At 41.2% G+C, this 21402-nt stretch overlaps 1 protein-coding gene across 1 annotated transcript in view; it reads left to right on the forward strand.

Annotated features, from left to right (window-relative positions):
• KCTD16 (potassium channel tetramerization domain containing 16) overlaps positions 1–21155 on the forward strand; it is a 203480-nt gene extending 182325 nt beyond the window's left edge. The window contains exon 3 of the mRNA XM_020806403.3: positions 17972–21155. Within this exon, the coding sequence (XP_020662062.1) occupies positions 17972–18432 (461 nt within the window). The 3' untranslated portion in view covers positions 18433–21155. The remainder of the gene's footprint in view (positions 1–17971) is intronic.
• Positions 21156–21402: the final 247 nt, after the last annotated feature.

Raw genomic sequence — 21402 nt, forward strand, 5'->3', positions numbered from 1 at the left:
TAGAATTGATAGGTTTGTTCTCCTTGCAGTCCAGGGGACTCTCAAGAGCCTCTTCCAGCACCACAATTCAAAGTATGGTACATGCTCTGATTACCCAACCTTGTAAGCAAGTGGCAGCTGTGTGGTATACCGACTAAAGTTCCTGGACCACCTTTGAACATTGCCTGATGCCAATAGTAGTCTAGTCTACTCTGGATAGAACCAGGGCATGGATGACTGGCAAGGTATGCTCTGCACTCCATCTAGCGGTACAGTTAGTGAATCCAACAAAACTGGAGAGTGAGAAGTTGATCCTGTAGGGAAGCGCAACCCCTTCCAATACTTCTAGTCAGGTCACCTTGTTTCCACAGTCACTGTCCTTCTGTCTTACTTGGGGTAAGCGGATATGCAATGTCTTATTCTGATCCTAAAACAGTGTAACCTTATAATAAACCAATGCAGCTATCCTACGGTCCTGATTGTAAATGTTGTGAGAATCACTCTTGGATCTACCCGTGTCACCCGAGTGAGTCAGGAGGTGAGGCTGAGGAGCCTGATGCCGAGGGAGGCCCGGAAGGTAAAAACAAGAAACCGGGCCTTCTCGGCGGTGGCTCCTCACCTCTGGAACAACCTGCCTCCAGAGATTCGCGCAGCTCCCTTGCTGGGTATTTTTAAGTAACAACTGAAAACATGGATGTTTAGACAGGCCTTCCCTCCCAGTTAATCCCTGACCTCTCTCTTGCATTCTTTATTATGTTTTCCCTTTCCATCTTATAGAATTTTAATCTTGTACAAATTGCTTTTAATTATATATTGGTTTTGTATTTTGTGTTTTGTGCTGTAAGCCGCCTAGAGTGGTCAATATGACCAGATAGGTGGGGTATAAATGGAATAAATAATAATAATAATATAAGACCCAGACTCTTAGGCTACTAGAAAACATAGCAGAATGGCATTACAACGAAACCAGAGCTTCAAAAAAAATTCACACCTGCTTTCTTTTTCTTGATAGAAATGTGCTAAATTGCCAGGGCCTTACATTTAGTCATTTTCCCTCTGTGCTTCACTGGGTGAATTCATTTAACCGATGAATGCATTTTTGACTGATAAATGTATAGGCTGGGTTTTTAGAAAACTGGCAGCTTAAATTTGCCCTGACAGCAAGGTCTTCTGAACAGTACACCATCATTCGCCACTGAAGGAGGTGTAAAAACCCTACTTTACCAAGCACAGGTCTGAAAACCATTGATTGAACCAGATATAATAATACTAATTTGTGCCGTTGCCCCTGCCTTTCCGCTCCATGATCCAAACACATTGTAAATGTTGTGAGAATCACTCTTGGAAGCTCTGCCTGTCACACAATGTTTTGATGCAGATCTTTGCAGGAGGAAAAATGAAGCAGAGAAGCAAATAATAGGAAGGCTTCATAATGACAGCAGATTGACAAGGGTGGGATTTATTTAAATGATCATCTCATCTGATCAACATAATATATGAAGAGGAACCTTAGTCAAACCTGTGCATTAGCTTCTCCAAACTGCGGTTTCTCTTTTCAGACAGGAAATTATCTGTATCATGTCAGAAATGGACACATGGTCCTCCCCCTCTGACAAATTTTTAGCAGTGATAGCTCTATTGATTTGCATTATGTTGAATGTTGTTTTTGTTCTTGTTGTTTGGCGTCAATTTGCCTCCAACGTACGGCGACCCCATGAATGAGTGATCTCCAGAATGTCCTGTCCTCAATAGCCCTGCTCAGCTCTTACAAACTCAAGCCTGTGGCTTCTTTTAGGGAGTGAATCCATCTCATATTTCGTCTTCTTCTTTTCCTGCTGCCCTAAACCTTTCCCAGCATTATTGTCTTTTCCAGAGAATCCTGTCTTCTCATACTGTGCCTAAAATAGGATAGCATCAATTTCAACATTTTTGCCTCCAGAGGTAGTTCAGGATTGATTTGCTCCAGGACCCACTTGTTCATCTTTCTGGAAGTCCAGCGTATCCACAAAGCCAGCACAACATTTCAAATGAAAAAAACATAACAAACCTCAACTATGCCAACCGTGGTCTCCTACTAGAGCTGAGATTTCTTGGGCTGGATGAGTGCTTGGAGTGCAGTATGGTCCTTCCAAGATGGAGTGTATTGGTGGTAAAGTCACAGAGCATTGAGATTCTTTCACATCTTCAGTGCTATTCTGAAGAATTTGTATTTGTGCGCGTGCATGTACATGTGTGTGTGTGTGTGTGTGCATGTGACTTGTTCTTGGATGGGAAATTAAGACTCCTTAGGTGTGCAGAAGACTAGCTCCTGATGGAGATGAAAGATGCTGGAACTGATTTGTGCGTATGGATGAACATTTCTGCCTGAGTTTGGGAGCTTTCCTTGAACTTACTGCGGTAGTCTTGTTGAACCTCTTCACTCTGACGCTTACTATTACACCCATGCATCCTCATAATTTGTAACCATCACACCAGAATGTGACATTCCCATCTTCCACTGCTTCTCCTCAAATTATGGGAACTACCCCCACACAGTGATGTCACAAGTAAAGCCTCATTCCGCGCAATCCTGCTTGTAAAGTTCCAGAAATGGTAATGCCATTCCTTCTCTGTCACTGTTTCTGCTGACCCATTAAGCCAGTGTTGTTGAGTAGTAAGGTGGGAGGGTTCTTTGGTTTACATGAAAGTGGGATAAAGAATCTTTGAGGAAAGGGCTGAAAGTCATTGTGCTTTCCAGTTTTTTGATTCCCCAAAGAGGGTTACCCCAACAGGGCAGTATAAACAAAATGTCGAATATCTGATTGAACACTGACAGTTTCCCCATTATGGTGCTTCAGCTAGTTAGAGGGGCTCCCTTTCAGGTCATAAAGCTGCTTCTCAGCTATCCTGAATGATATGGAGAGAAAAAACAACCACCACACACACTCCTCTATGGGTAACATGAACAACATAGAAGGGTAAGGAGGTGCAATTGAATGTTGCAAGCATGAAAGTGCAAAAGGAGTTATTTCCAGGTGGTTGTGAAAACCTAGAGTCACAACATTCTTTGTGGTGGCACCCTGGTTATAAACTCTCCTTCTAACCCCCCCCCCATGTTTATATTTTGGGAATCAGTTAAAAATAGATATCTTTGTACAATTTTGGGGGGAACAAGCCGACGTTAAGTTTATGTTTACTTGCAGCTTGTTTGCATTGTTTTCATAGTAGTTTCAGCAGGCATTTCCAGGCAGTTGTAATTTTCGATGTGCACATTGTGTGATTGTAGATTTATAACTTTAGATACTTAATAATGCTATTTTAATTGGTGTTCTTATGTAACGTTAGCTGCCCTGGGTTCTCATGAGGAGGTCAGTTAGTTATATGCTATGGAAGTTCTATGTTATATTATATGCTGTCAAATCAGAATGGACGCCTAGTGATCCTAATAGGGCTACGTGAGATGTTCAAGGAATGGTTTTACCAATTCCGCTCCCCCAGTGAGCTTACATGACTGAGTAGGCATTTGAACCCTGGTCTCCAGCACCCTAATCCACTACACCTCACTGAGTAGCGATTGATTGGTTTGATTGTTTGATTTAGAGCAGCATCAAAGTCCAAAAGAAAAAATGGGAGGTTGACCAGGGAGAACTAGCCAGGTTTCACCACAGGAAGGGAAGATTAGATACTGAATTATCACATTTAGCTCAAAATGAAGAAGTGGCTATACCCTGAAGGAGGCAGTAATTAACTGAACTGCCTATTTATCATAGTCTGTCATTGTTTACAAACAATATAATGAATCTGATTGTACCATTAGACTCCAGGCACCTAGGCTACAGAATCAATCTAGCAAGACTCAGCAGCTGTTCAGGGACAGACAGCCTAACCTGATTAAGTGATGTTCTCAAATACAGTTGTAAAATGGGCATAGGCAAACATTGTGCTCTCAAGAAACATTTTAAGAGGAACAAGCAGATTGCTATTATGACCCAGGTGTAGCTGTAATGATTAGGCCTGCTCTGTGAAAGGGGGTTTCCAAAGCATGAGACAGATGGACACTCAATTGATTTCCATTGGATGGATGCCTTTCCTTTATAGTTGTGTTCAATTGTTAGAAGCATAAATCATACTCATATATAGAGATGATTGCACTAAACTTATGCCCTCTGTCTGTGATTTCGCCATCCTCTTACATATGGAGGGCAAATGCATTTGAAGAGGAATAGCTCATGGGGCATTTCTCTCTTAGTCAGCTGCACACTAATTTCCCTGACATTGGAAAAACTGCCATGGATAGTGGAGGTTCTCCCTCTTCAGAATTATCAACCACCACCGATAACAAAACTGGGGGTAGTAGGGTCCAGAACTAGAGTGATAAATAAATAAATCCCCTCTACATGAGTCTTCTCCCCCCCCCCCTTTTTAAAGAAAACTAAATAGGTCTAATGTCTTAAAAGGAAATGGGAGAAATGTATTGCAGTTTCCCCTATAGTCAGCTGCCTCACTTGCAGGCATTTGACTCTGTTGAATGAATCTTCATCATTAACAAAGAGATTCTACTCTCTCAAAGGCTTGCACACATTTTCATGCACTTTTCATTGGCTTAATTTGGCTACTGGAATGTTTCTTATGCCCCCTACAGCTACTTTTAATGATACTGTTAAACCAGCCTTAAACATGATTAATTGGATTGTGTAAACAAGAAGTACAGTTTTTGGATACATTTCTAAAACTGCACAAGGGCATATAAGCAGTATATTCTATTAGAAATCTATTAGCCTTTATATATAGCCTCCAGCTTCCACTGAGAACACATCATCAAATCCATTTCCTATTACCAAGCTCTCCAATATAACTGGATTTGTTCAGAACTGCAGAACAGAGAACCAGAATTCATGGATGTAGAGCAGGCAGTTCTTAAACCACAGAACCCACTCAACATAGTAAAAAAAGTGAATTCACAGTGCTAAACTGTTAGCAGACACAACCAAAAGATAGAACAGCAAAACATCAGTAGTAGTCACCTACAGTTTACAGCTTGATCAATGACATGCTTTGCCTACAGACAGACCCCTAATCTTAAACTAGGACTGACATCCAACAGGCCGGACAACATGGAGATGGAGACAAGATCAAGACCCTGCCACAAACTAAGTTGCCAGCTGTGAGCCCATATGTACACTGAGAGCACCATAATGAGTCCCTGCAATGTCAATCACAACATCAGAGGATCGTTTACTTGTTCATCCTATAAGCCAGTGGCTCCCTTTTTGGAGTGCAATTCCCAGAAACCCTGGCCAGCACAGCTGATGGTGAAGGCTTCTGGGAATTGCAGTCCAAGAATATCTGGGTTACCCAAGGTTGGGAACCACCCTTCTAAGTTGATTTACACTATTTCCTGCCAAGAGTGCCCCTCTGCATTCTTTGTAGGAAAAGCAGCACAATCTCTGTGCAAAAGAAGGAATGGATACCAGTCTGATGTCAGGAATGACAAAAGAGTTTTTAGAACACTTCAGTTTTAGAACACTCCTATATAAAATGTGGCCTGATATTTTGAGATTAACTTCTTGACATTCCTATTCCTGTGTTAAGGACACATTGTCAATTGGTTGTTGTTTATATATCCTCCCCTGGTCATGACCTCCCCCTATATGTATAAATACAGATGGCTCGGTGTAAGTACTCCATGTATCTGAGGAAGTATATTTTGAACCATGAAAGCTTTCACTGAAATGAATCTGTTAGTCTTTCATGTGAGGCAACATCTTATCCTTTGTATTTTTTCTCTCTTGCATCCCCCCACCACCCACTTAATGCTGTCAATAAGCTGGATTGCTTACTATTGTTCTAGTTATAGTTCTGAACTACTTTGAAATGCTTTCTTTTCTGATGAAGAGCAATGTATGAGTATAATGAATAAATATATTGAAAGGGCTCCTCCAGAACTGACAATAGAGAAGACATGATCCTTTTTCCATTCATGCAAAATGGAATGGTTACAATTCTTGTGGCAAAGCAGCAGCTTGTCACCTTGATTTGATTTTTACTTTATTGCATGGATTTCATGCAGAGTGATAATTCAATGTTGCTTAGTTCTTTTGTTTGGTTTCCATCGTCCTTGACGTTTCTATAATGCAGCGGCCTAGTCAGTATGGTTGGTTCTCTTACAATAATGATGGCATGGCTCATACAGTTAAAGCAGTAAGAGTTTGGTGAAGAGAGTAACACTCACAATTCAGGTCATCAAGAAACCTGAGGCTAAAATGATGACACCACCATCATCTAAATAAATGGGAATCATGGACTGAATATATCGTGTCAGACCAATCTTCAGTGACTAACTGATATTTAGGGAAAAGCCTAACAGACTTTTAGAGCTTCAGGAAACATTTCAAAATCAGAGCTTGGAAAGTTACATTACAATTTAATCTGTTACAGCTATAATATCAACGTCCCATAAAATCATTACCATTACAGCTCCATTTGTTAAATACGATCTTCCTCAAATGTAACTACTTATCTCAGTGTAACTTGCTCCTTAGTTTTATTTACTTTTAAAGAAAACATCCGAGTGTAGTGGTACCAGACACAGCAGTAATCTGACACCTATCACATTCTTTTATCACCTTTTAGCAAGTCCAGACTTTTTTTAAAAAAACTAGTTATACCACAAAAGGAGTAAAATTGGTCTGTGGAATCAGGATTCAGTTGAATGCAGCAGCCATAGTCTGAATGACACTTTAGAAAGAGTTAAATATTCAGTGGCCAGATCTATTCCCAACCACCCCTAGAGGCTTCTTTTGTGCTTTGAGACTAGTCCATTGATCTAGGAACGCTAACAGTCCAGTGGCTCATTATGTAAATCACACAGGCTGGTATCTTTATCAGGCTTCTGCTGAGCAAATTCAGTCCAAGGCAGTAACCATAGATTTCCCTGCTTGGTCAGCCATTGCCACTGCACAAGAGGAAGATGGTTTCTCCACAGAAACCACTTGGGTGAGTGGTGCAGTCCTGTCTTACTAACCTGAGAGGACTTTCGGCCCAAGAGAACCTCAGTAGAACACCGGCCAAAGCTTGCAGCTCCAACTCTGCTTTTTATTTACTCTAAATCAGTGTCCCACTCTGGCTGTGAACCTTCCTGCCTGGGAGGTGAGGGTTTTTTTTTCTTTTCCTCCCCAGACTCTTCTCTTTTCAGATTCAGACACATAAACATCCCTGCTTATGCATGGCAGTTAGAGATGGGGATGAAGCGCCAACATTGCGCTTTGTCTTGGTTTGTCTTGGCCATTAACCTTGACGACCCAAGAACCACAAATTGCCTTCCAGTGGCCCGAAGAGCCACAAATCAATTAGTTGGTCCAGCAGCCTAGCTCTTGCTAGGAGCAGTGGGGAGGGCTGACTGAGCCGATTCCCCCCCACTGTCAGATATCAGGGTGGGGAATTGCTTCTGTCAGCTTTCTCCCATCTTTCTATGCCTGGGGAGGCAGAGAAAGACAAGGAAAGGGGGACCAAAGAGATCCCTAAACCTTGCTGTCTTTGCAAAGACAGCAGGGGGATTGCTTGGATCAGGCTTCCCCCTTCTTTCCACTCCCCTTGTCTTTCAGCGGCAGTGGGGGATCGCTTGGGTCCCACTTCCCCTGTCTTTCTCTGCCCACTTTAGAAAGAGAGCAGGGTGGGGGATCAGTTATCTATCTATCTATCTATCTATCTATCTATCTATCTATCTATCTATCTATCTATCTATCTATCTATCTATCTATCTATCTATCTATCTATCTATCTATCTATCTATCTATCTATCTATCTATCTATCTATCTATCTATCTATCTATCTATCTATCTATCTATCTATCTATCTATCTATCTATCTATCTATCTATCTATCTATCTATCTATCTATCTATCTATCTATCTATCTATCTATCTATCTATCTATCTATTTACAGCCCATCTAGAACATGTCTACTCTGGGTGGTTTACGTATAGCATAAAAATAAACTAAGGTAAAATCCAGATTAATCACAGAGTCCAAGATGGGAAAGGAAGGAAAGAAAAAGAAAAATAAGAGAGAGACCAAAGACAGAAAGACAGAAAGACAGAAAGAAAGAAAGAAAGAAAGAAAGAAAGAAAGAAAGAAAGAAAGAAAGAAAGAAAGAAAGGGAGAGATATGCTAGGTAATGTCTGTAGGGAAGGCCTGCCTGTATAGCCATGTCTTCAAGTTAATCTTGAAGGCCGTCAGTGAGGAAGCCAGATGGATCTCTACAGGTACGTAAGTTGTTCCAGAGGCGAGGAGCCACTGCCAAGGCCAGATTTCCAGTTCTTTCCCAGTGGCCCCTCTTGGCGTTAGGCCCCTCAGCCGCCCAGCCTGACTGGAGCAGGTGATATGGGTAGAACTGGGCAGAAGAAGGCGCTCTGCCAGGTATTGAGGGCCTAAACCATTAAGAACTGTGTATCTAATAGTTAGCACCTTGAAATCAGTGCAGAAGTGGATAGGTAGCCAGTGTAAGGTGGCCAAGATGAGGGAAATATAGTGGAATCTTTTCACCCCTTTTAATAGCCTGGCCACCGTGTTCTGGACCATCTGGAGCTTCCGCATCAGTCTCAAAGGAAGCCCCATGTAGAGAGCAGTACAGTAGTCTATTCTTGAGACTATGAGTGCATGGACCAGCGTGGTGAGTGCCCCTGTATTTAGATAGGGATGCAGCTGGGCGAACTGTTGAAGATGTAAATGGGTAGACCAAACCACGGACACTACCTAGGTCTCCATAGTAAGTGCCAGGTCAAGATGGAGCTCCAGACTATGAAATGAATTCTTTGTGGCAAGAGTCACCCTTTCAAAAGAGAGGGAGTTCCCCAAACCACTGACATCACGGCCATCCACCATCAGGACCTCCGTCTTGTCCGGGTTCAACCTTAGTCCGTTCGACTGCATCCATTGCAGAACGGCCTCCAAGAGATGGAACGGCATCCACTGCAGATGGAAAAAAGGAGATGTAGAGCTGGGTGTCATCAGCATATTGGTGACACAAAGCTCCACATCCCTGAATGACTCCCCTCCGCGGCCTCATATAAATGTTAAACAGCATTGGGAAGATGATCAAACTCTGCGGGACCCCACAACTGAGGGACCACAGGGTCACTACATTCTCTCCAAGCTGAACTCTCTGGGGACGGCCCTCCAAGAAGGACCAGACGTAAGCAAGAGCAAGGCCCCCAATCCCCAACTCTGAGATCCTCCCCAGGAAGATACTGTGGTCAAAGGCATCAAAGACAGCTGAGATATCAAGGAGAGTGAGGAAGGACATTTTGCCCATCAGCCTCCCTAAGTAGGTCATCCAGTAGGGCGACCAATGCCGTTTCCGTGCCGTGGCATGGCTTAGGTCCCACTTCCCTTCTCTTCCTACTCCTGGGCATAGAAAGATGGGGGAAGCTTGACTGAAGTGATCCCCCCCCCCCGGGAGAAGTACTTTGTCAGGTTTCCCTTGACTATGCCTTTGGGTAGGCATTTTTATATTCATCCCCATATCTAATGGAAGTCAAAAAAAAGGGGGAAATCCTCCTTTAGCACCAGCAGAGGGCTGCTTTCTTCCTTTTCAGCTGCTGAAACCAGAGCTAAGAATCAACATGTTAAAAGTTGCTGCTGCTGCTGCTGCTCTTTCTTGATTATTTATAACAGCTTTAGTGGGAGTGAGGGTGATATTATGGTATAGTTTTGGTATCTGGCTGTGGAACTGGAGGTTGGGAGTTTGATTCCCCATTGTGTCTCAATGATCCATAAGGTCCTTTCAAGCTCTGCAGTTCTAAGATGATGACGATGATCATCAGATTTTAACCCAGTGAGTTCTTTGAAACGAGTTTTTTGAGAGTGTCACTCTGGGCAAGCATTGACCATTTGAGGACATATCTTGTATTCTTAAAAATATATATTTTTTATTTTGGAAAATTAATCAGAAATTAACATATAGTACTGTTAACACATTGATAGTAACAAGCAAAGAAATGATGGCCAATAAATTATTTTTCAATGTACTAAAGCTAATATGAGTTGGCTGGGTAGCTCATTGAATTGGTATCTGGCTGCAGAGCCAGAGGTTAGGAATTTGATTTCCCGCCATGCCTCCTGTGAAGTAGAGCCAACACATGTAACCTTGGCCAAGCTGCGTAGTCCCAGGGATGTCCCCAGAAGAAGGGAATGATCAACCAATTCTGAGAATTCTCTACCTGGAAAACTCTATAAAGGCTCACCATGAATCAGAATTGACTTGATAAAACATCTGGCTACAGTACACAGGGGGCAGTTAAGTAGCTGTAGAGGAAACTATTAAACTGCCCCTCAGCGTGCACTCAACTCTTATTCAAGTTAATTGCCTTAGATTATGAAATCACTTTAGACATTGTATTTTACATAGTGAGTGGTGTAACACAGTGTCCAACGGATAATGTCTATGGAAATTTTTTGACTTCTGACTGTGGCCAAAATCCAGTTGTCACTGGGCTTGTGGAAGGTAAATTACGTAACTTGCAGTGGCTTCTTCCTGGCAATGAGTGAGTCTCCACTCAGATTTTTGAGCTTGTATCAATCCACCAGACTTGAATGTGCCCAAATTGCAATTTGGAGTGGGGCTTGACAGAGGCAAGTTTTAATCAAAAAATGAGGGACAGTCACTCTCAGCCTGACCTGACTCACAGAGTTGTCCTAAAAGGCAGGGGAGGAGCTCTGATCTAAGTATGCTCTTGAAAGGATTCTTCAAAATGGAGGAGAGGACCCTGCAGGCCCCCATCCCTCCAAAATAGATGCAGTTCAATGCCTACAGACATAGAAATATAAACAATAAATAAGTGCCCAGTAATGATGTTATTTTAACCTAGGAATGGACAGTGTGCCCCCCCGCCCCAAAAGAGGTGATTTTCAAGCCTCCCTACTGGGCTCCTCATGGTCATGTTCTGCTCTTAGAAGCCTCTAGAAGCAGTGGAGTACAGACAGTACACACAACTGTGTATATATGTGCATGTAAATTTATAGTCATAGATGCAAGTTTTGAAATAATTAATAAAGAAGAATAAAATAGCATCTTACCACAGTGGGTGAAACCATGACTAGTGACCTGTGTGCTGATGGCTGGCCAAGTGCTATTCACAGAGCTTCCAGGTCTCTGCTGTCGTTTCTTAAGCCTTTTCCCCAAAAACCTTCAAACCAGCCTTTGGTTGGACAGTTTCTCAAAGAGAACACTTTCAAACAGAGGACTGTCCTCAGAAAGCCCTTTGCAAAATGGCGCACAAATTCTCTCTTCTGCAAACAAACAAACAAACAAACAAAAAGATATGTCTGCTACCCTAACAGCAGTACTGTTTTTTTTTTTTAAAAAAATCTGATTACTTCCTGGTAATATCATTGTAGGGTTTCTTTCATTGTAGGAGTGTTGTATCAAAACGTGCCCTGACAATTGGGGGATGAGACACCTTGCAGCTGGCAAGGTGAGGGTACTTAGCTGGAATTTTGGCAGTTAATGTGAGGAACTATATTTTGGCTGAGGAGAAATATGAATACCAAAACTGCTACTTGGCAGTATATAAGTATATCTTAGTGGTAGGGCCCGTCTCCTCTAGTTTTTGGCTTGCAGAGTGATTACACATACATCACTTGCTGTGGCTGGCTTATGCAATGAAGTGTGGAGCTCTCTCCTTCAATTATTTATGAATTCTGAAACTCTCCTGCATCTACAGATAACAGGAGCCACAAAAAAGCAGGTGGGGAAAAATCCTTGGCCAAATGGGGTTATCTGTAGCTGAAGCGTTTTAGTCACTGAATGGGAGAGACCATTACCACGTGAGCACGGCCAGCAGAGAGAGCTACAGATGATATTTGTGCAACCTAATTTGACGTGTTTTACCACTACCAGAGGGGCAATCTAATGGCAGAAAGGGAGTGAACTGTTATGTGGCACATCAGGGTTGTAAGTACCGGGGAGTCATATTCAGCCAAATCTGATTACTGTGCACGAGACAGGGAGACAATTTTATCCTTGTTATGCAGATTAAAGAACTGAATCATGAACACAGGTATAGCTAAGTCAAGGCCACAAATTAGTTGTGCAGAGTATGGCTCTGCTTCCCCCTAAGATTCAAATATTCATAATTTTGTATAGTTCTGACTCATATTTAACATTGCTTCCTGTTCCAAAACTTGGCTGAATTCGAAGACTATAACTTTTCATTGGCAAACATGTTTCACCATCATACAGTCACTTTGTAGGAAGGCAGAAAACTGTCAGATTGGAAAATGGGTGAGGATTACCTGAAAGAGGGCACACCAAGGCCTAAATCAAATTGTCAGTCTAACTAGAGTAGGCTGACTGAATAAACAGAACTTAAGTAATGAGTTAACACCTTTTTATTGCTTCACTGGATCTACCCTGATTGAGTCTAATAATTGGATTCAGACCATATATATTGTAAGTAACTGTATTATTTTCTTGGCTTGCTGATTTTTTAAAAATGGTGAAGTCCAAATGGCAGACTTGGGTACCTTTTCACAAGGCACTGCATTGTTTTTTTTTTTCATGTAAAACGAGCATCTGAGCATCCATACTCCCATGACCAGAATCTCTTAGGAACACTTGCTGTGAATACAACTTGGAGGGGAGGTGATCCCATAAAGGAGGGCTGCATACATTGCTTCGCATAGGGAAGGAGCCATGTCTGCTTGTCAGGATCTTCCTGCCGTTGTTTGCAATGGATTAGAATGTAATTGCTCTTTGGGAAAGCTTTGGAAAGTTGCTTTGAAGAAAAATAGATATAAATGCCATGTTGGAGCTATCAATAATTGAGTAGTCATGCAACAGTGCTGTCAATCCCACTTATGGATAGGTTCTGAATGTCACTATAGGGTCCAGAATCCTACCACTATTTGTGTAATGTTTGCATAGTTTACCATGAGTAATTGCAGCTAATTGTTGATGTGCTGGGGCCCATCACAGTTGTACAGTTGGGCCAAGCACATGACCAAGATGCACCCTTGTTATTCAGTTGTAATTAACCCAATGAATGCAAAGCTGAAGTGAACAACAAAATGATTCTGGCCATTAATTCCTTTTGAATTAACTTTCCAAGCTAGAAACAGTATACAGTGCAATATGGAGGGGAAAAAAACTGCACATGAACTTGTAAACTCACAAATTTGTACACTCAGCTCAAAATCCTTTGAAATTACATTCTCTCCTGGCCCACCTCATACTATAGTCATGGGGAGCAAGATCAGTCTATACATTCTGTAGAATTTCTTGGTAAATATCATCCTGAATATTTCAGCTGACAAGTGAGAAGATGACATGTTTGAACTTGCTTTTAACAAAAAACAAAAGAACAAAAAAAGGAGGGAAAGACAGAAGGTAGATACTGTAGCACCTTATGAACTGACAGATTTGTGCAAATCCTTGTGGATTACAATCCACTTCCTGAGAACATGGGAGAAACCCCTATGTACACACACCAGCATGATTCAAGCAGTGTAACTTCACTAAAATGAATTGCTCCAAGTCAAGAAATCACCATAGACATTTAGTGCACAATAGGTAACATCTACAGTTATTTCGTAATTTGAAGTCATTCTCCTTTCAAAGTTACTCCATTTGTTTTATCCCAATAGAGATTTGACCTTCGAGTGAAAACATAGTGACAGATTTTTATGTAAATACATATTGTGGAGGTAGGGTCATCGTTAAGATGGATAGAGTCATTGGTGCCACAATACCATCTTTTTTTGAAGAAACAAAATTTGCTGGTGTGGGGGAAACTGCTACAATATTTGAACCTACTATTTTTTTTTTACATGAGGAACCGGCATGCCACAGAGAGTGCTTCAATCTAACCTTTACTCTGACCTCCTATTTTTCTCAAAGTGGAGTGTTGTCATACAGCAAAATGCTCAGCCACGCAACACCCAGCATGTACTCTGAAATAGTACAGTCCAAGAAAATATTTGCCACTTCAGTTCTGCTGTGCGTATAAACTGGATCAAAAAATAGTTTGAAGCAAATTTATGGATTTCTCTAGTCTTGTTCTCTGAACCAAAAAGCAACTGATGGATCAGAAATATAACCAAGAAAGTGTATTTATGACTGCTGAGATTTTGGTTTGACATACTTATCTTGTTGGGAATGGGGAAGAGAGAAAGATTTATATCTTTAATCTCTCAAAAATCTAGTTAGTCCATCTCTATCTGTTACTTTGCTTCTGAGGTATTATTAAAAAGTTCCTTGAATTTTACCCGAGTAATTCATCCTGTGACTGTGAGCTACGTTTGTTCTGAATTTCTTCTCTTTTTGCAAGTAAACAATAGGTAGCACCAGCTAACATTACCTTTCTGTTAAAATATCAGCTAAAGACTAAAGACCTGTGAATTGATCTGGCTCATGGATTCATTTTTCAAAAGTCCACCTTGTCCGTTTTAACTAAGCTTCTCTGTGTTCTGCCTTTTCGAAAGCTGGAAGAATTTTAAAAAAAGCAAAACAAACAAAAAAATTCAATTTAGCCATTATTGACTTCCACACAGATACACTCCAATACTAGATTCAGAAGGACTTTCAAATAAGTCTGTAAATTAAATTAGCCACACATTTTATCGACTGTCAGGCGGTTTCATCCTGAAAAGAGAAGAACTGGTAGCATAGTGGGAGAAAGAAGCTGTTTTCTTACTGCTTCTATAAACTGTGATTATTTTGTTAACATGTGTTGCAGGTATAGAAAAATAAAAGACTGAATTAGCATGTCTAGGGGGCTTTTTTCAGTTGTGCATGTTTCATTATGGCTTTGGAAAGTCTTGTTTTGCTTCAGTAAAATTGTTTTATTTTTAAATGTGTGCTTAGCAGCTGAAGTTACATCAGAGCTTGAACAGTTTCTTTTAGAAAATAGTTGGTTACAATTACAGCTGTAAGACCTGCAAGAAGAATTGATTTACTGTTCCAATTTCAGTTTAAAAAAAAAAAAACAATTCTTCACTGTCTTATTTGTCAAGAGCAACTAAAACAGTTACCATTAGGTTACTTTTTAAAATGAAGGTGCTAGTAATGTTTTTAAAATGATATTGCTAGTAATATTACAAATGCATTGTAGTGCAGTTACAATTCTATTATCAGGAATTAATTACAGGTAGTTACTATTCACTTTCAAACTCCCAAAGTTGAGGTGGTTGCATTTCTAAATCAGTCAACCAGCTGTAATGTGGATGTAGGCTGCTTGGGTCCTTTGAAGGAGAAAGATGGGGGGATATTTTAAATAAAATGAATGAATGAATAATTTTGTGATTCTTGTTCTTGTTGTTCTTCTTGCTTCTCAATGGGAAAGGATACAAGCTTTGAACAGAGACAGTATGCACAAATTGCAGAGATTCTGATGAAGGAAAAAAGGAACTCTTTGTTCTTGCCTGAAGGTTCTTGTAAGGCTTGTGACATGTCTCATCAAGCCAAGACACCTTAAACTCATAAGAAGACAGAATTTAGCAAGTATTTGCTACAACCGTAGAAGAAAAAACTCAAACAAGTGTGATACTTGGTGGCTGTCATGCCTTAGACTTGGTCCTGCTTTTAGCATCTAACTCTCAGTTCTGGTTTGTTTGGTTGTTGGCCTGGAATGAGACAAAATCCTGACACCTGGATTTTATACAGAAAGATACAATACATATCGATTCACCTGATCTGCATCTTTGGGAATCTGCATTCTAATTTCCCACATATGTAAGTCTGTCAGGTGTTTGAGGCACCAGCTGAAGTCTCAGGGTTTGCTATGGTTCCCCAGGTCTCCAGGTGTGGAGACAAGTCTAAGAATAAGTAGTAGTGGCGGGTCGGTGGGTGGGAGCTTGACATTTGTTTCTGTGGTGGATTTATGGTCATGGCAGCTCTCTCCACCCATTCTCAACTGTTGTCATGGCTCATTGGCTCAGCATGAAAGTATGTATACTCCCATTGTTCTTGTATAAGATCAGTGCATCAAAAACCAGGAGTGAGGTGCAGAGAGTGTGGAGAGACCAAGTGAGTACATCTGCTTGGCCCCATTGTCCTGTTGGAACAAGACAGAAAGTCGAACACCAGAATGTGCTTGTGAGCATTCTTGAGACTCTGAAGGACCCAAAAAAGGACACCCATAAAGGCCCATCTTTTTGTGAGATTACAAGGGCAAACCCCTGGCCTCTGATTTTGGTACTGAAATTTCAGGAAATGTAATACTACTAACCTAGCAGCCCTTCTTCTGTGCCAGAAGTATTTGCATAATATTTTCGATCTGTGCCACAGATCAAAAGTATTATGCAAAAAACTAAAGAGTTCCCTCATTGGGCTACAGCCCGCAGCCTGCAGACTTCTTAACAAGAATGGCCCGGGAAAAGTAGATCAGAAGATTTCTAAGAGTTGTCATTAAATAAAGTAACTTCTCTTATTTGAGGCCTCTGCTGAAAATCGAAACTGGTTATTATCTTTTCCTTGAAGATGGAGGATATATAAATCATGTAAGTCAATGATTAGTTCGGTGTTTTGTTCATTCACTCATGAGAGGCTGGTGGGATATTTTATTCATTTAGAAGAAAATTAAGTCCCCCCCCCCCCCCGTCCTCTAAAAAACCCTCTGAGTTCTTTCTCTTGCTGACTGGGTTTTACTTTGGGCAAATCCTCAGCTAAATGTTCATGAAAAGGAAAGGGAACCAATTATGGCATATTTATCAGTCTGTAAGGCTGCACCTACTGTATTAACGTTCATTTATGCCCTATTGATTGCAGTGGAATGCCACTGGTCAGAGAATTACAGTCGTAAACATTAAGTTTTGTTTGTTTTAATATAAATACGGTCCCCCCCCTGCACAATCAAAATACCAGTGCCAGCAGTGCTATAGAATATTCTAAAGTGCAAGTCCTGTAGCCATGTCTCCAAGAGGAACCCAATCATATGACATGAGAGACCTAAGCACTGTTTGTTTCTTATTTAAATTTAAGTAAATGAACATGCTTATATATATATATAATTCTAAACACAGAAACAGCCAAACAGCCAATGATCTCTCCAGATGCAATTACATCACCTTGATTTTGCAACTGCATTTGGTTAAAGTGATCCCAGGTTGTTTCAGATCCTGTGTCCACACTGGCCCTTCAATCCGATACAGTCTGATCTGCATCCACAGCCCCCTCCCCCTCCTTTGATATCACCCTCCTGCTGATTCCTCTCTCTCCTTTTATTGGTTGATTGAGAATATTTTTAGTCTGTCTTTCTCCTCAAAGGGACCCATGTCAACTTTTATGCTCTGCCATTAAGCCACTGGGACTATTTGATGGGTTACACACCGGTAGGGGAAACGGGACAAGTTTCCAAAGTTCTCCATACATGTGCAAATATAAACACATACCATAGAAACATTGTGTTGGAATTTGTTGGAGTTGATTCGATTTTATATCAATTTTTATCATCTTTTTTTTTGTCTCTGTGAAGGTGATCTAGTGCTAGACTCATTCGTTTATTTTTTAAAAATAAACCAAACAATACTCGAGGTGACTAAGGAGAAAGATGGCAGGGGTGGGTGTTCCTGCTGTCCCAAAACATCATGCCCCAACTTACTGCATCACCAGAAAACCACCCGAAGTCACATACCTCAGTGCTCCTGTAGAATGAAACAAACAACCACACAGGCAAAATACTATTGGAATTGTTACGGTTAAAGAAAAGTAGACTTCATGCTATATAATCTTTATTTCCGGGTGTACAGATGAAGGGATATGCATTGTGATATAGTGGATAGTGTGAGGCCTGGGTTCAAATCCCTGCTCAGGCATGGAAACTCATGGAACTGATAAAACCACTCCTTAAATACCTCACTTACCTTTAAAACCCTACTAGGGTTGCTATACATCCATTTCGATTTGACAGAATATTACATAACATACAAATGAAAGTTACACTGTGTGTGTTTCTGATTTTTAACCGGTCTATATAACAAAGGGTAACCCTGCCATGTTCTTGATCTGTCCTCCAGGTGAGCCCTCAAGATGGTCTTCATCACATTGTGACTGCTGCTGCAAGAATGGCAAAGGTGACAAAGAAGGTGAAAGTGGCACATCCTGCAATGAACTTTCCACCTCTAGCTGCGATAGCCAATCAGAAGCCAGCTCCCCTCAAGAGACTGTCATCTGTGGCCCAGTCACCCGCCAGACCAAGATACAGACTCTGGATCGACCCGTCAAGAAGGGCCCTGTTCAGCTCCTCCCACAGTCTGAAATACGAAGGAAAAGTGACAGAAGTGAGCTGCTTCGAACTCTAACTTCTGGCTCACGGGAATCCAATGCCAGTAAAAAAAAAGCAGTGAAAGAGAAGCTCTCCATTGAGGAAGAATTAGAAAAATGCATCCAGGATTTCCTCAAAATCAAAATCCCAGACAGGTTTCCAGAAAGGAAACATCCCTGGCAATCAGAACTATTACGGAAGTATCATCTATAGAAGTGGGCCTGGGGCACTGTAAATTATTGCAATTTACAGAATAAGAGTCTATATGATAAAAATTAAAACATTAACAATATTAATTTGTTAGGTCAAAAAGATTAATCCATTGCTATAGTACCACCTAATTTGCCTGTTTCACTGAAGCATTTCTAGTCACTCTGTAAACAATATATATGTCTATATCTGCAATATATATATATATATATATTTCCCCCCCCAACAGAGGAGGGTTAACAATGCATTCATTTGTTAAATTCCGAACATAAGTCAGTCAGATGCTTGCAGTGCCACATGCACATGTGAATTGTCCACTAAAGGACATGTGCAGGATGATTGTGGCACCACCAATGGGAGAACAATGTCTGGGCAGAACTTGTGGTGGGTGAAGAGTTTCTAAGTCACATGCCTTCTTGAATTCTCTTTCCATGTCATTTCTCCAAAGAGGAGGTCAAGATGGGCAGCTGCCAATGATTCTGAAAGAAAAAAAAATGTGTCATGTGTCTCAGGGTCAAAGCACATTCAGAGGAACACATCTTTGCTGCTCTTATACCATTTCCCTCCAGTCAATGTGGTCTGCTTTGTTTGTAGCGCCAGAGTTAGACGTGCAAAAGAAGCCATTGTTTACATTCCAGAGGTAATCCTGATGATACACATGCTTCCCCTTCCAAACGTGTTCTCACAACTACACCTTTTTTGCCACTCGGGGGAAACTGATTTTCTAGAAATAGATTTCTCTGAACATGTGCTTTGGCCCTTAGTTTGCATTGAGAAAGAGTGTGTATATATATGTCTGTGTGCCACATAAATTATTTCCCTCCTTTAACTATGTGTTCTCACAAAAACAGCTGCTAGAAATCATCGGGCAGCTCATTTACTCTGTGGACGTCTGTACAGATTAAACCTGTGCTCCTGTCTTTTTTGGCAATGACATCCTCCTCTGGATATGGGGGTTGGGGAGAGAGATTTGAATTTGCTCTGTTTGCACATCATGATCATTGAAGGGCCACAGACTGCACTCAGCTTAGCAGAAAACAACAAAGAGGTGTGTGACTGCAACTTAAGAGGGTAACGTGTGTGTACACAAAAAGGTACACTCACGTAAGAACAAAAAAAGTTTGCTTTTTGAACCACAGTTCCTAAAACCCAGCAGTGATTCTGGGACTTGTACTACCAAAACCAAATAATTCCCATCTCTTTGTATTCTCCTCTGCATTTGCAACTATTAATTTTCATAAGAAATCTTTCAGTTGGAGGGAGATTAAATAGCAGGTCCGGGGATTCAGGAAGGGGATTCGCTAGATTAAAAATCAAGGCCAACTCCTCACACACACACCCACAACTTCCCCATGCATGCAGAGATGCTGCCCATTTTATTCTGGACTGTGCTACATTTGTGAAGTTTGAGTTTCATTGGCTCTCTTACAGTGTCCTTTAACAGAAACTTGATAGATACACAGCGATCAAGCAGGGAATATCTTCTTACCCCATTATCTCCATGCCAGAGAAGATTCATTTCCAAAGTGTTTGCATATTAGGGGAAGAGCCAGTTTTAAAAGATAAATGGCAGCCCCAACTGTATCCAATATCTGACCTCTTTCTGCTGCCTTATTTTGTTGCAGTGTGAGTATATATGTGTGTTGTTTAGAGTGGGCAGGGAGAGAATAGTCAGGATCAGTGCTAGCTGCCTGAAAAAAAAAATCATCCTTTTACTCACTGGAACCTCAACTTAGGCCCTTCTGCCGACTTCTTTCACTTTCCCATACTCTAGAGCTCTCTTTATGGGTGTCTAGATCAAGAATGAAACCAGAAGCAAGCAGCTGAATAATGAGTTGCAAATTTCTTTCCCCGCCCCCACCTTCTACAGTAAGAGCATTGGTGGGTCAAGCTGTTCCATTGCTGACATAGGAAAGTCTGCCAGGTGTCCTTGCCAAACCATCTTTGGCCCCAACGAAGGGGGAGAACAGGTTCCCATCCCCTTTTGACACAGACACAATTAGAAGAAATTATAGGCCTAACAGGCTGCGTTTTGCACTCTGGCTTGCAGGAAATGGATTGTTCAATGGACAGGCAGCTATGCCACTCTGGCTACATGCATTTGAAAATCAAATTAAAAATTGAAAAGAATCCAAATGCACTCAAGCTAATGGAAGTAGCCTCCTCAGCACAGTAGAAATTCCCTTTTAAGAGGAAGAGGTTCATTTCCTAGCATCTTTTCTGTGCCCATGGCATTATAATGAATGAAAAAGGAGGAACTAAAGATGCTTCTTTGACAGCTATGAGTGTGCACGCGTATGTGTCAAGGGCCTCCTTCCTGAGAACTGATTTCAAAGCAGAAACACTCCGCTGAGCATCAGACAGCTCTATCACATTACTGTATGGACACATGTAGGTGTTCTTCCAATCCTAAAGTCACTCATGCAAAAGTAAATTCTGCAAGGTTGTGCTTTTTTTGCAGACTAGATCCAGACTGAGTTATAGATTAGGTTTATTGCAATCAGTCATGCTTTGTTTAGTCAGGATTTCAATGGGTCCACTCAAAGTATGCCTCTACATATGACTAAAGTGGGATAATAACCCATTGTAATAATTGAATGATATTTATATAGCACCTTCCCTGCAAGGAGCTCAAGGTAGCACCCATGGATCTTCCTCCATCACAGGTTTTTATTCTCCATACTCTCTTGTGAGAGACAGTAGCTGGTCTCCCAAATCTCCCATGTCAGCTTTGTTGCTCAGTGGAGTTTTGAACATGGATCTGTTTTGCCTGACTAACCACTGTATCATGCTGGCTCTCAATGTCCTCAAGATGGTAAGGAAGCAAGATAACAAAGAATAAGGAAGGAGTAGTTGGGGGGGGTGGTTAGTGCAAAATTGCATGGTCAATAGTGTGGAAAAAAGAGGCCCGGGCTCCTGTGCCTTTCCTGATGGAGAAAACATTAGGATGTCAGCAGGTGTAACTTGTTGTTC

Source organism: Pogona vitticeps, chromosome 2 (assembly GCF_051106095.1).
Source record: "Pogona vitticeps strain Pit_001003342236 chromosome 2, PviZW2.1, whole genome shotgun sequence".
In the NCBI taxonomy this organism is placed as follows: domain Eukaryota; kingdom Metazoa; phylum Chordata; class Lepidosauria; order Squamata; family Agamidae; genus Pogona; species Pogona vitticeps.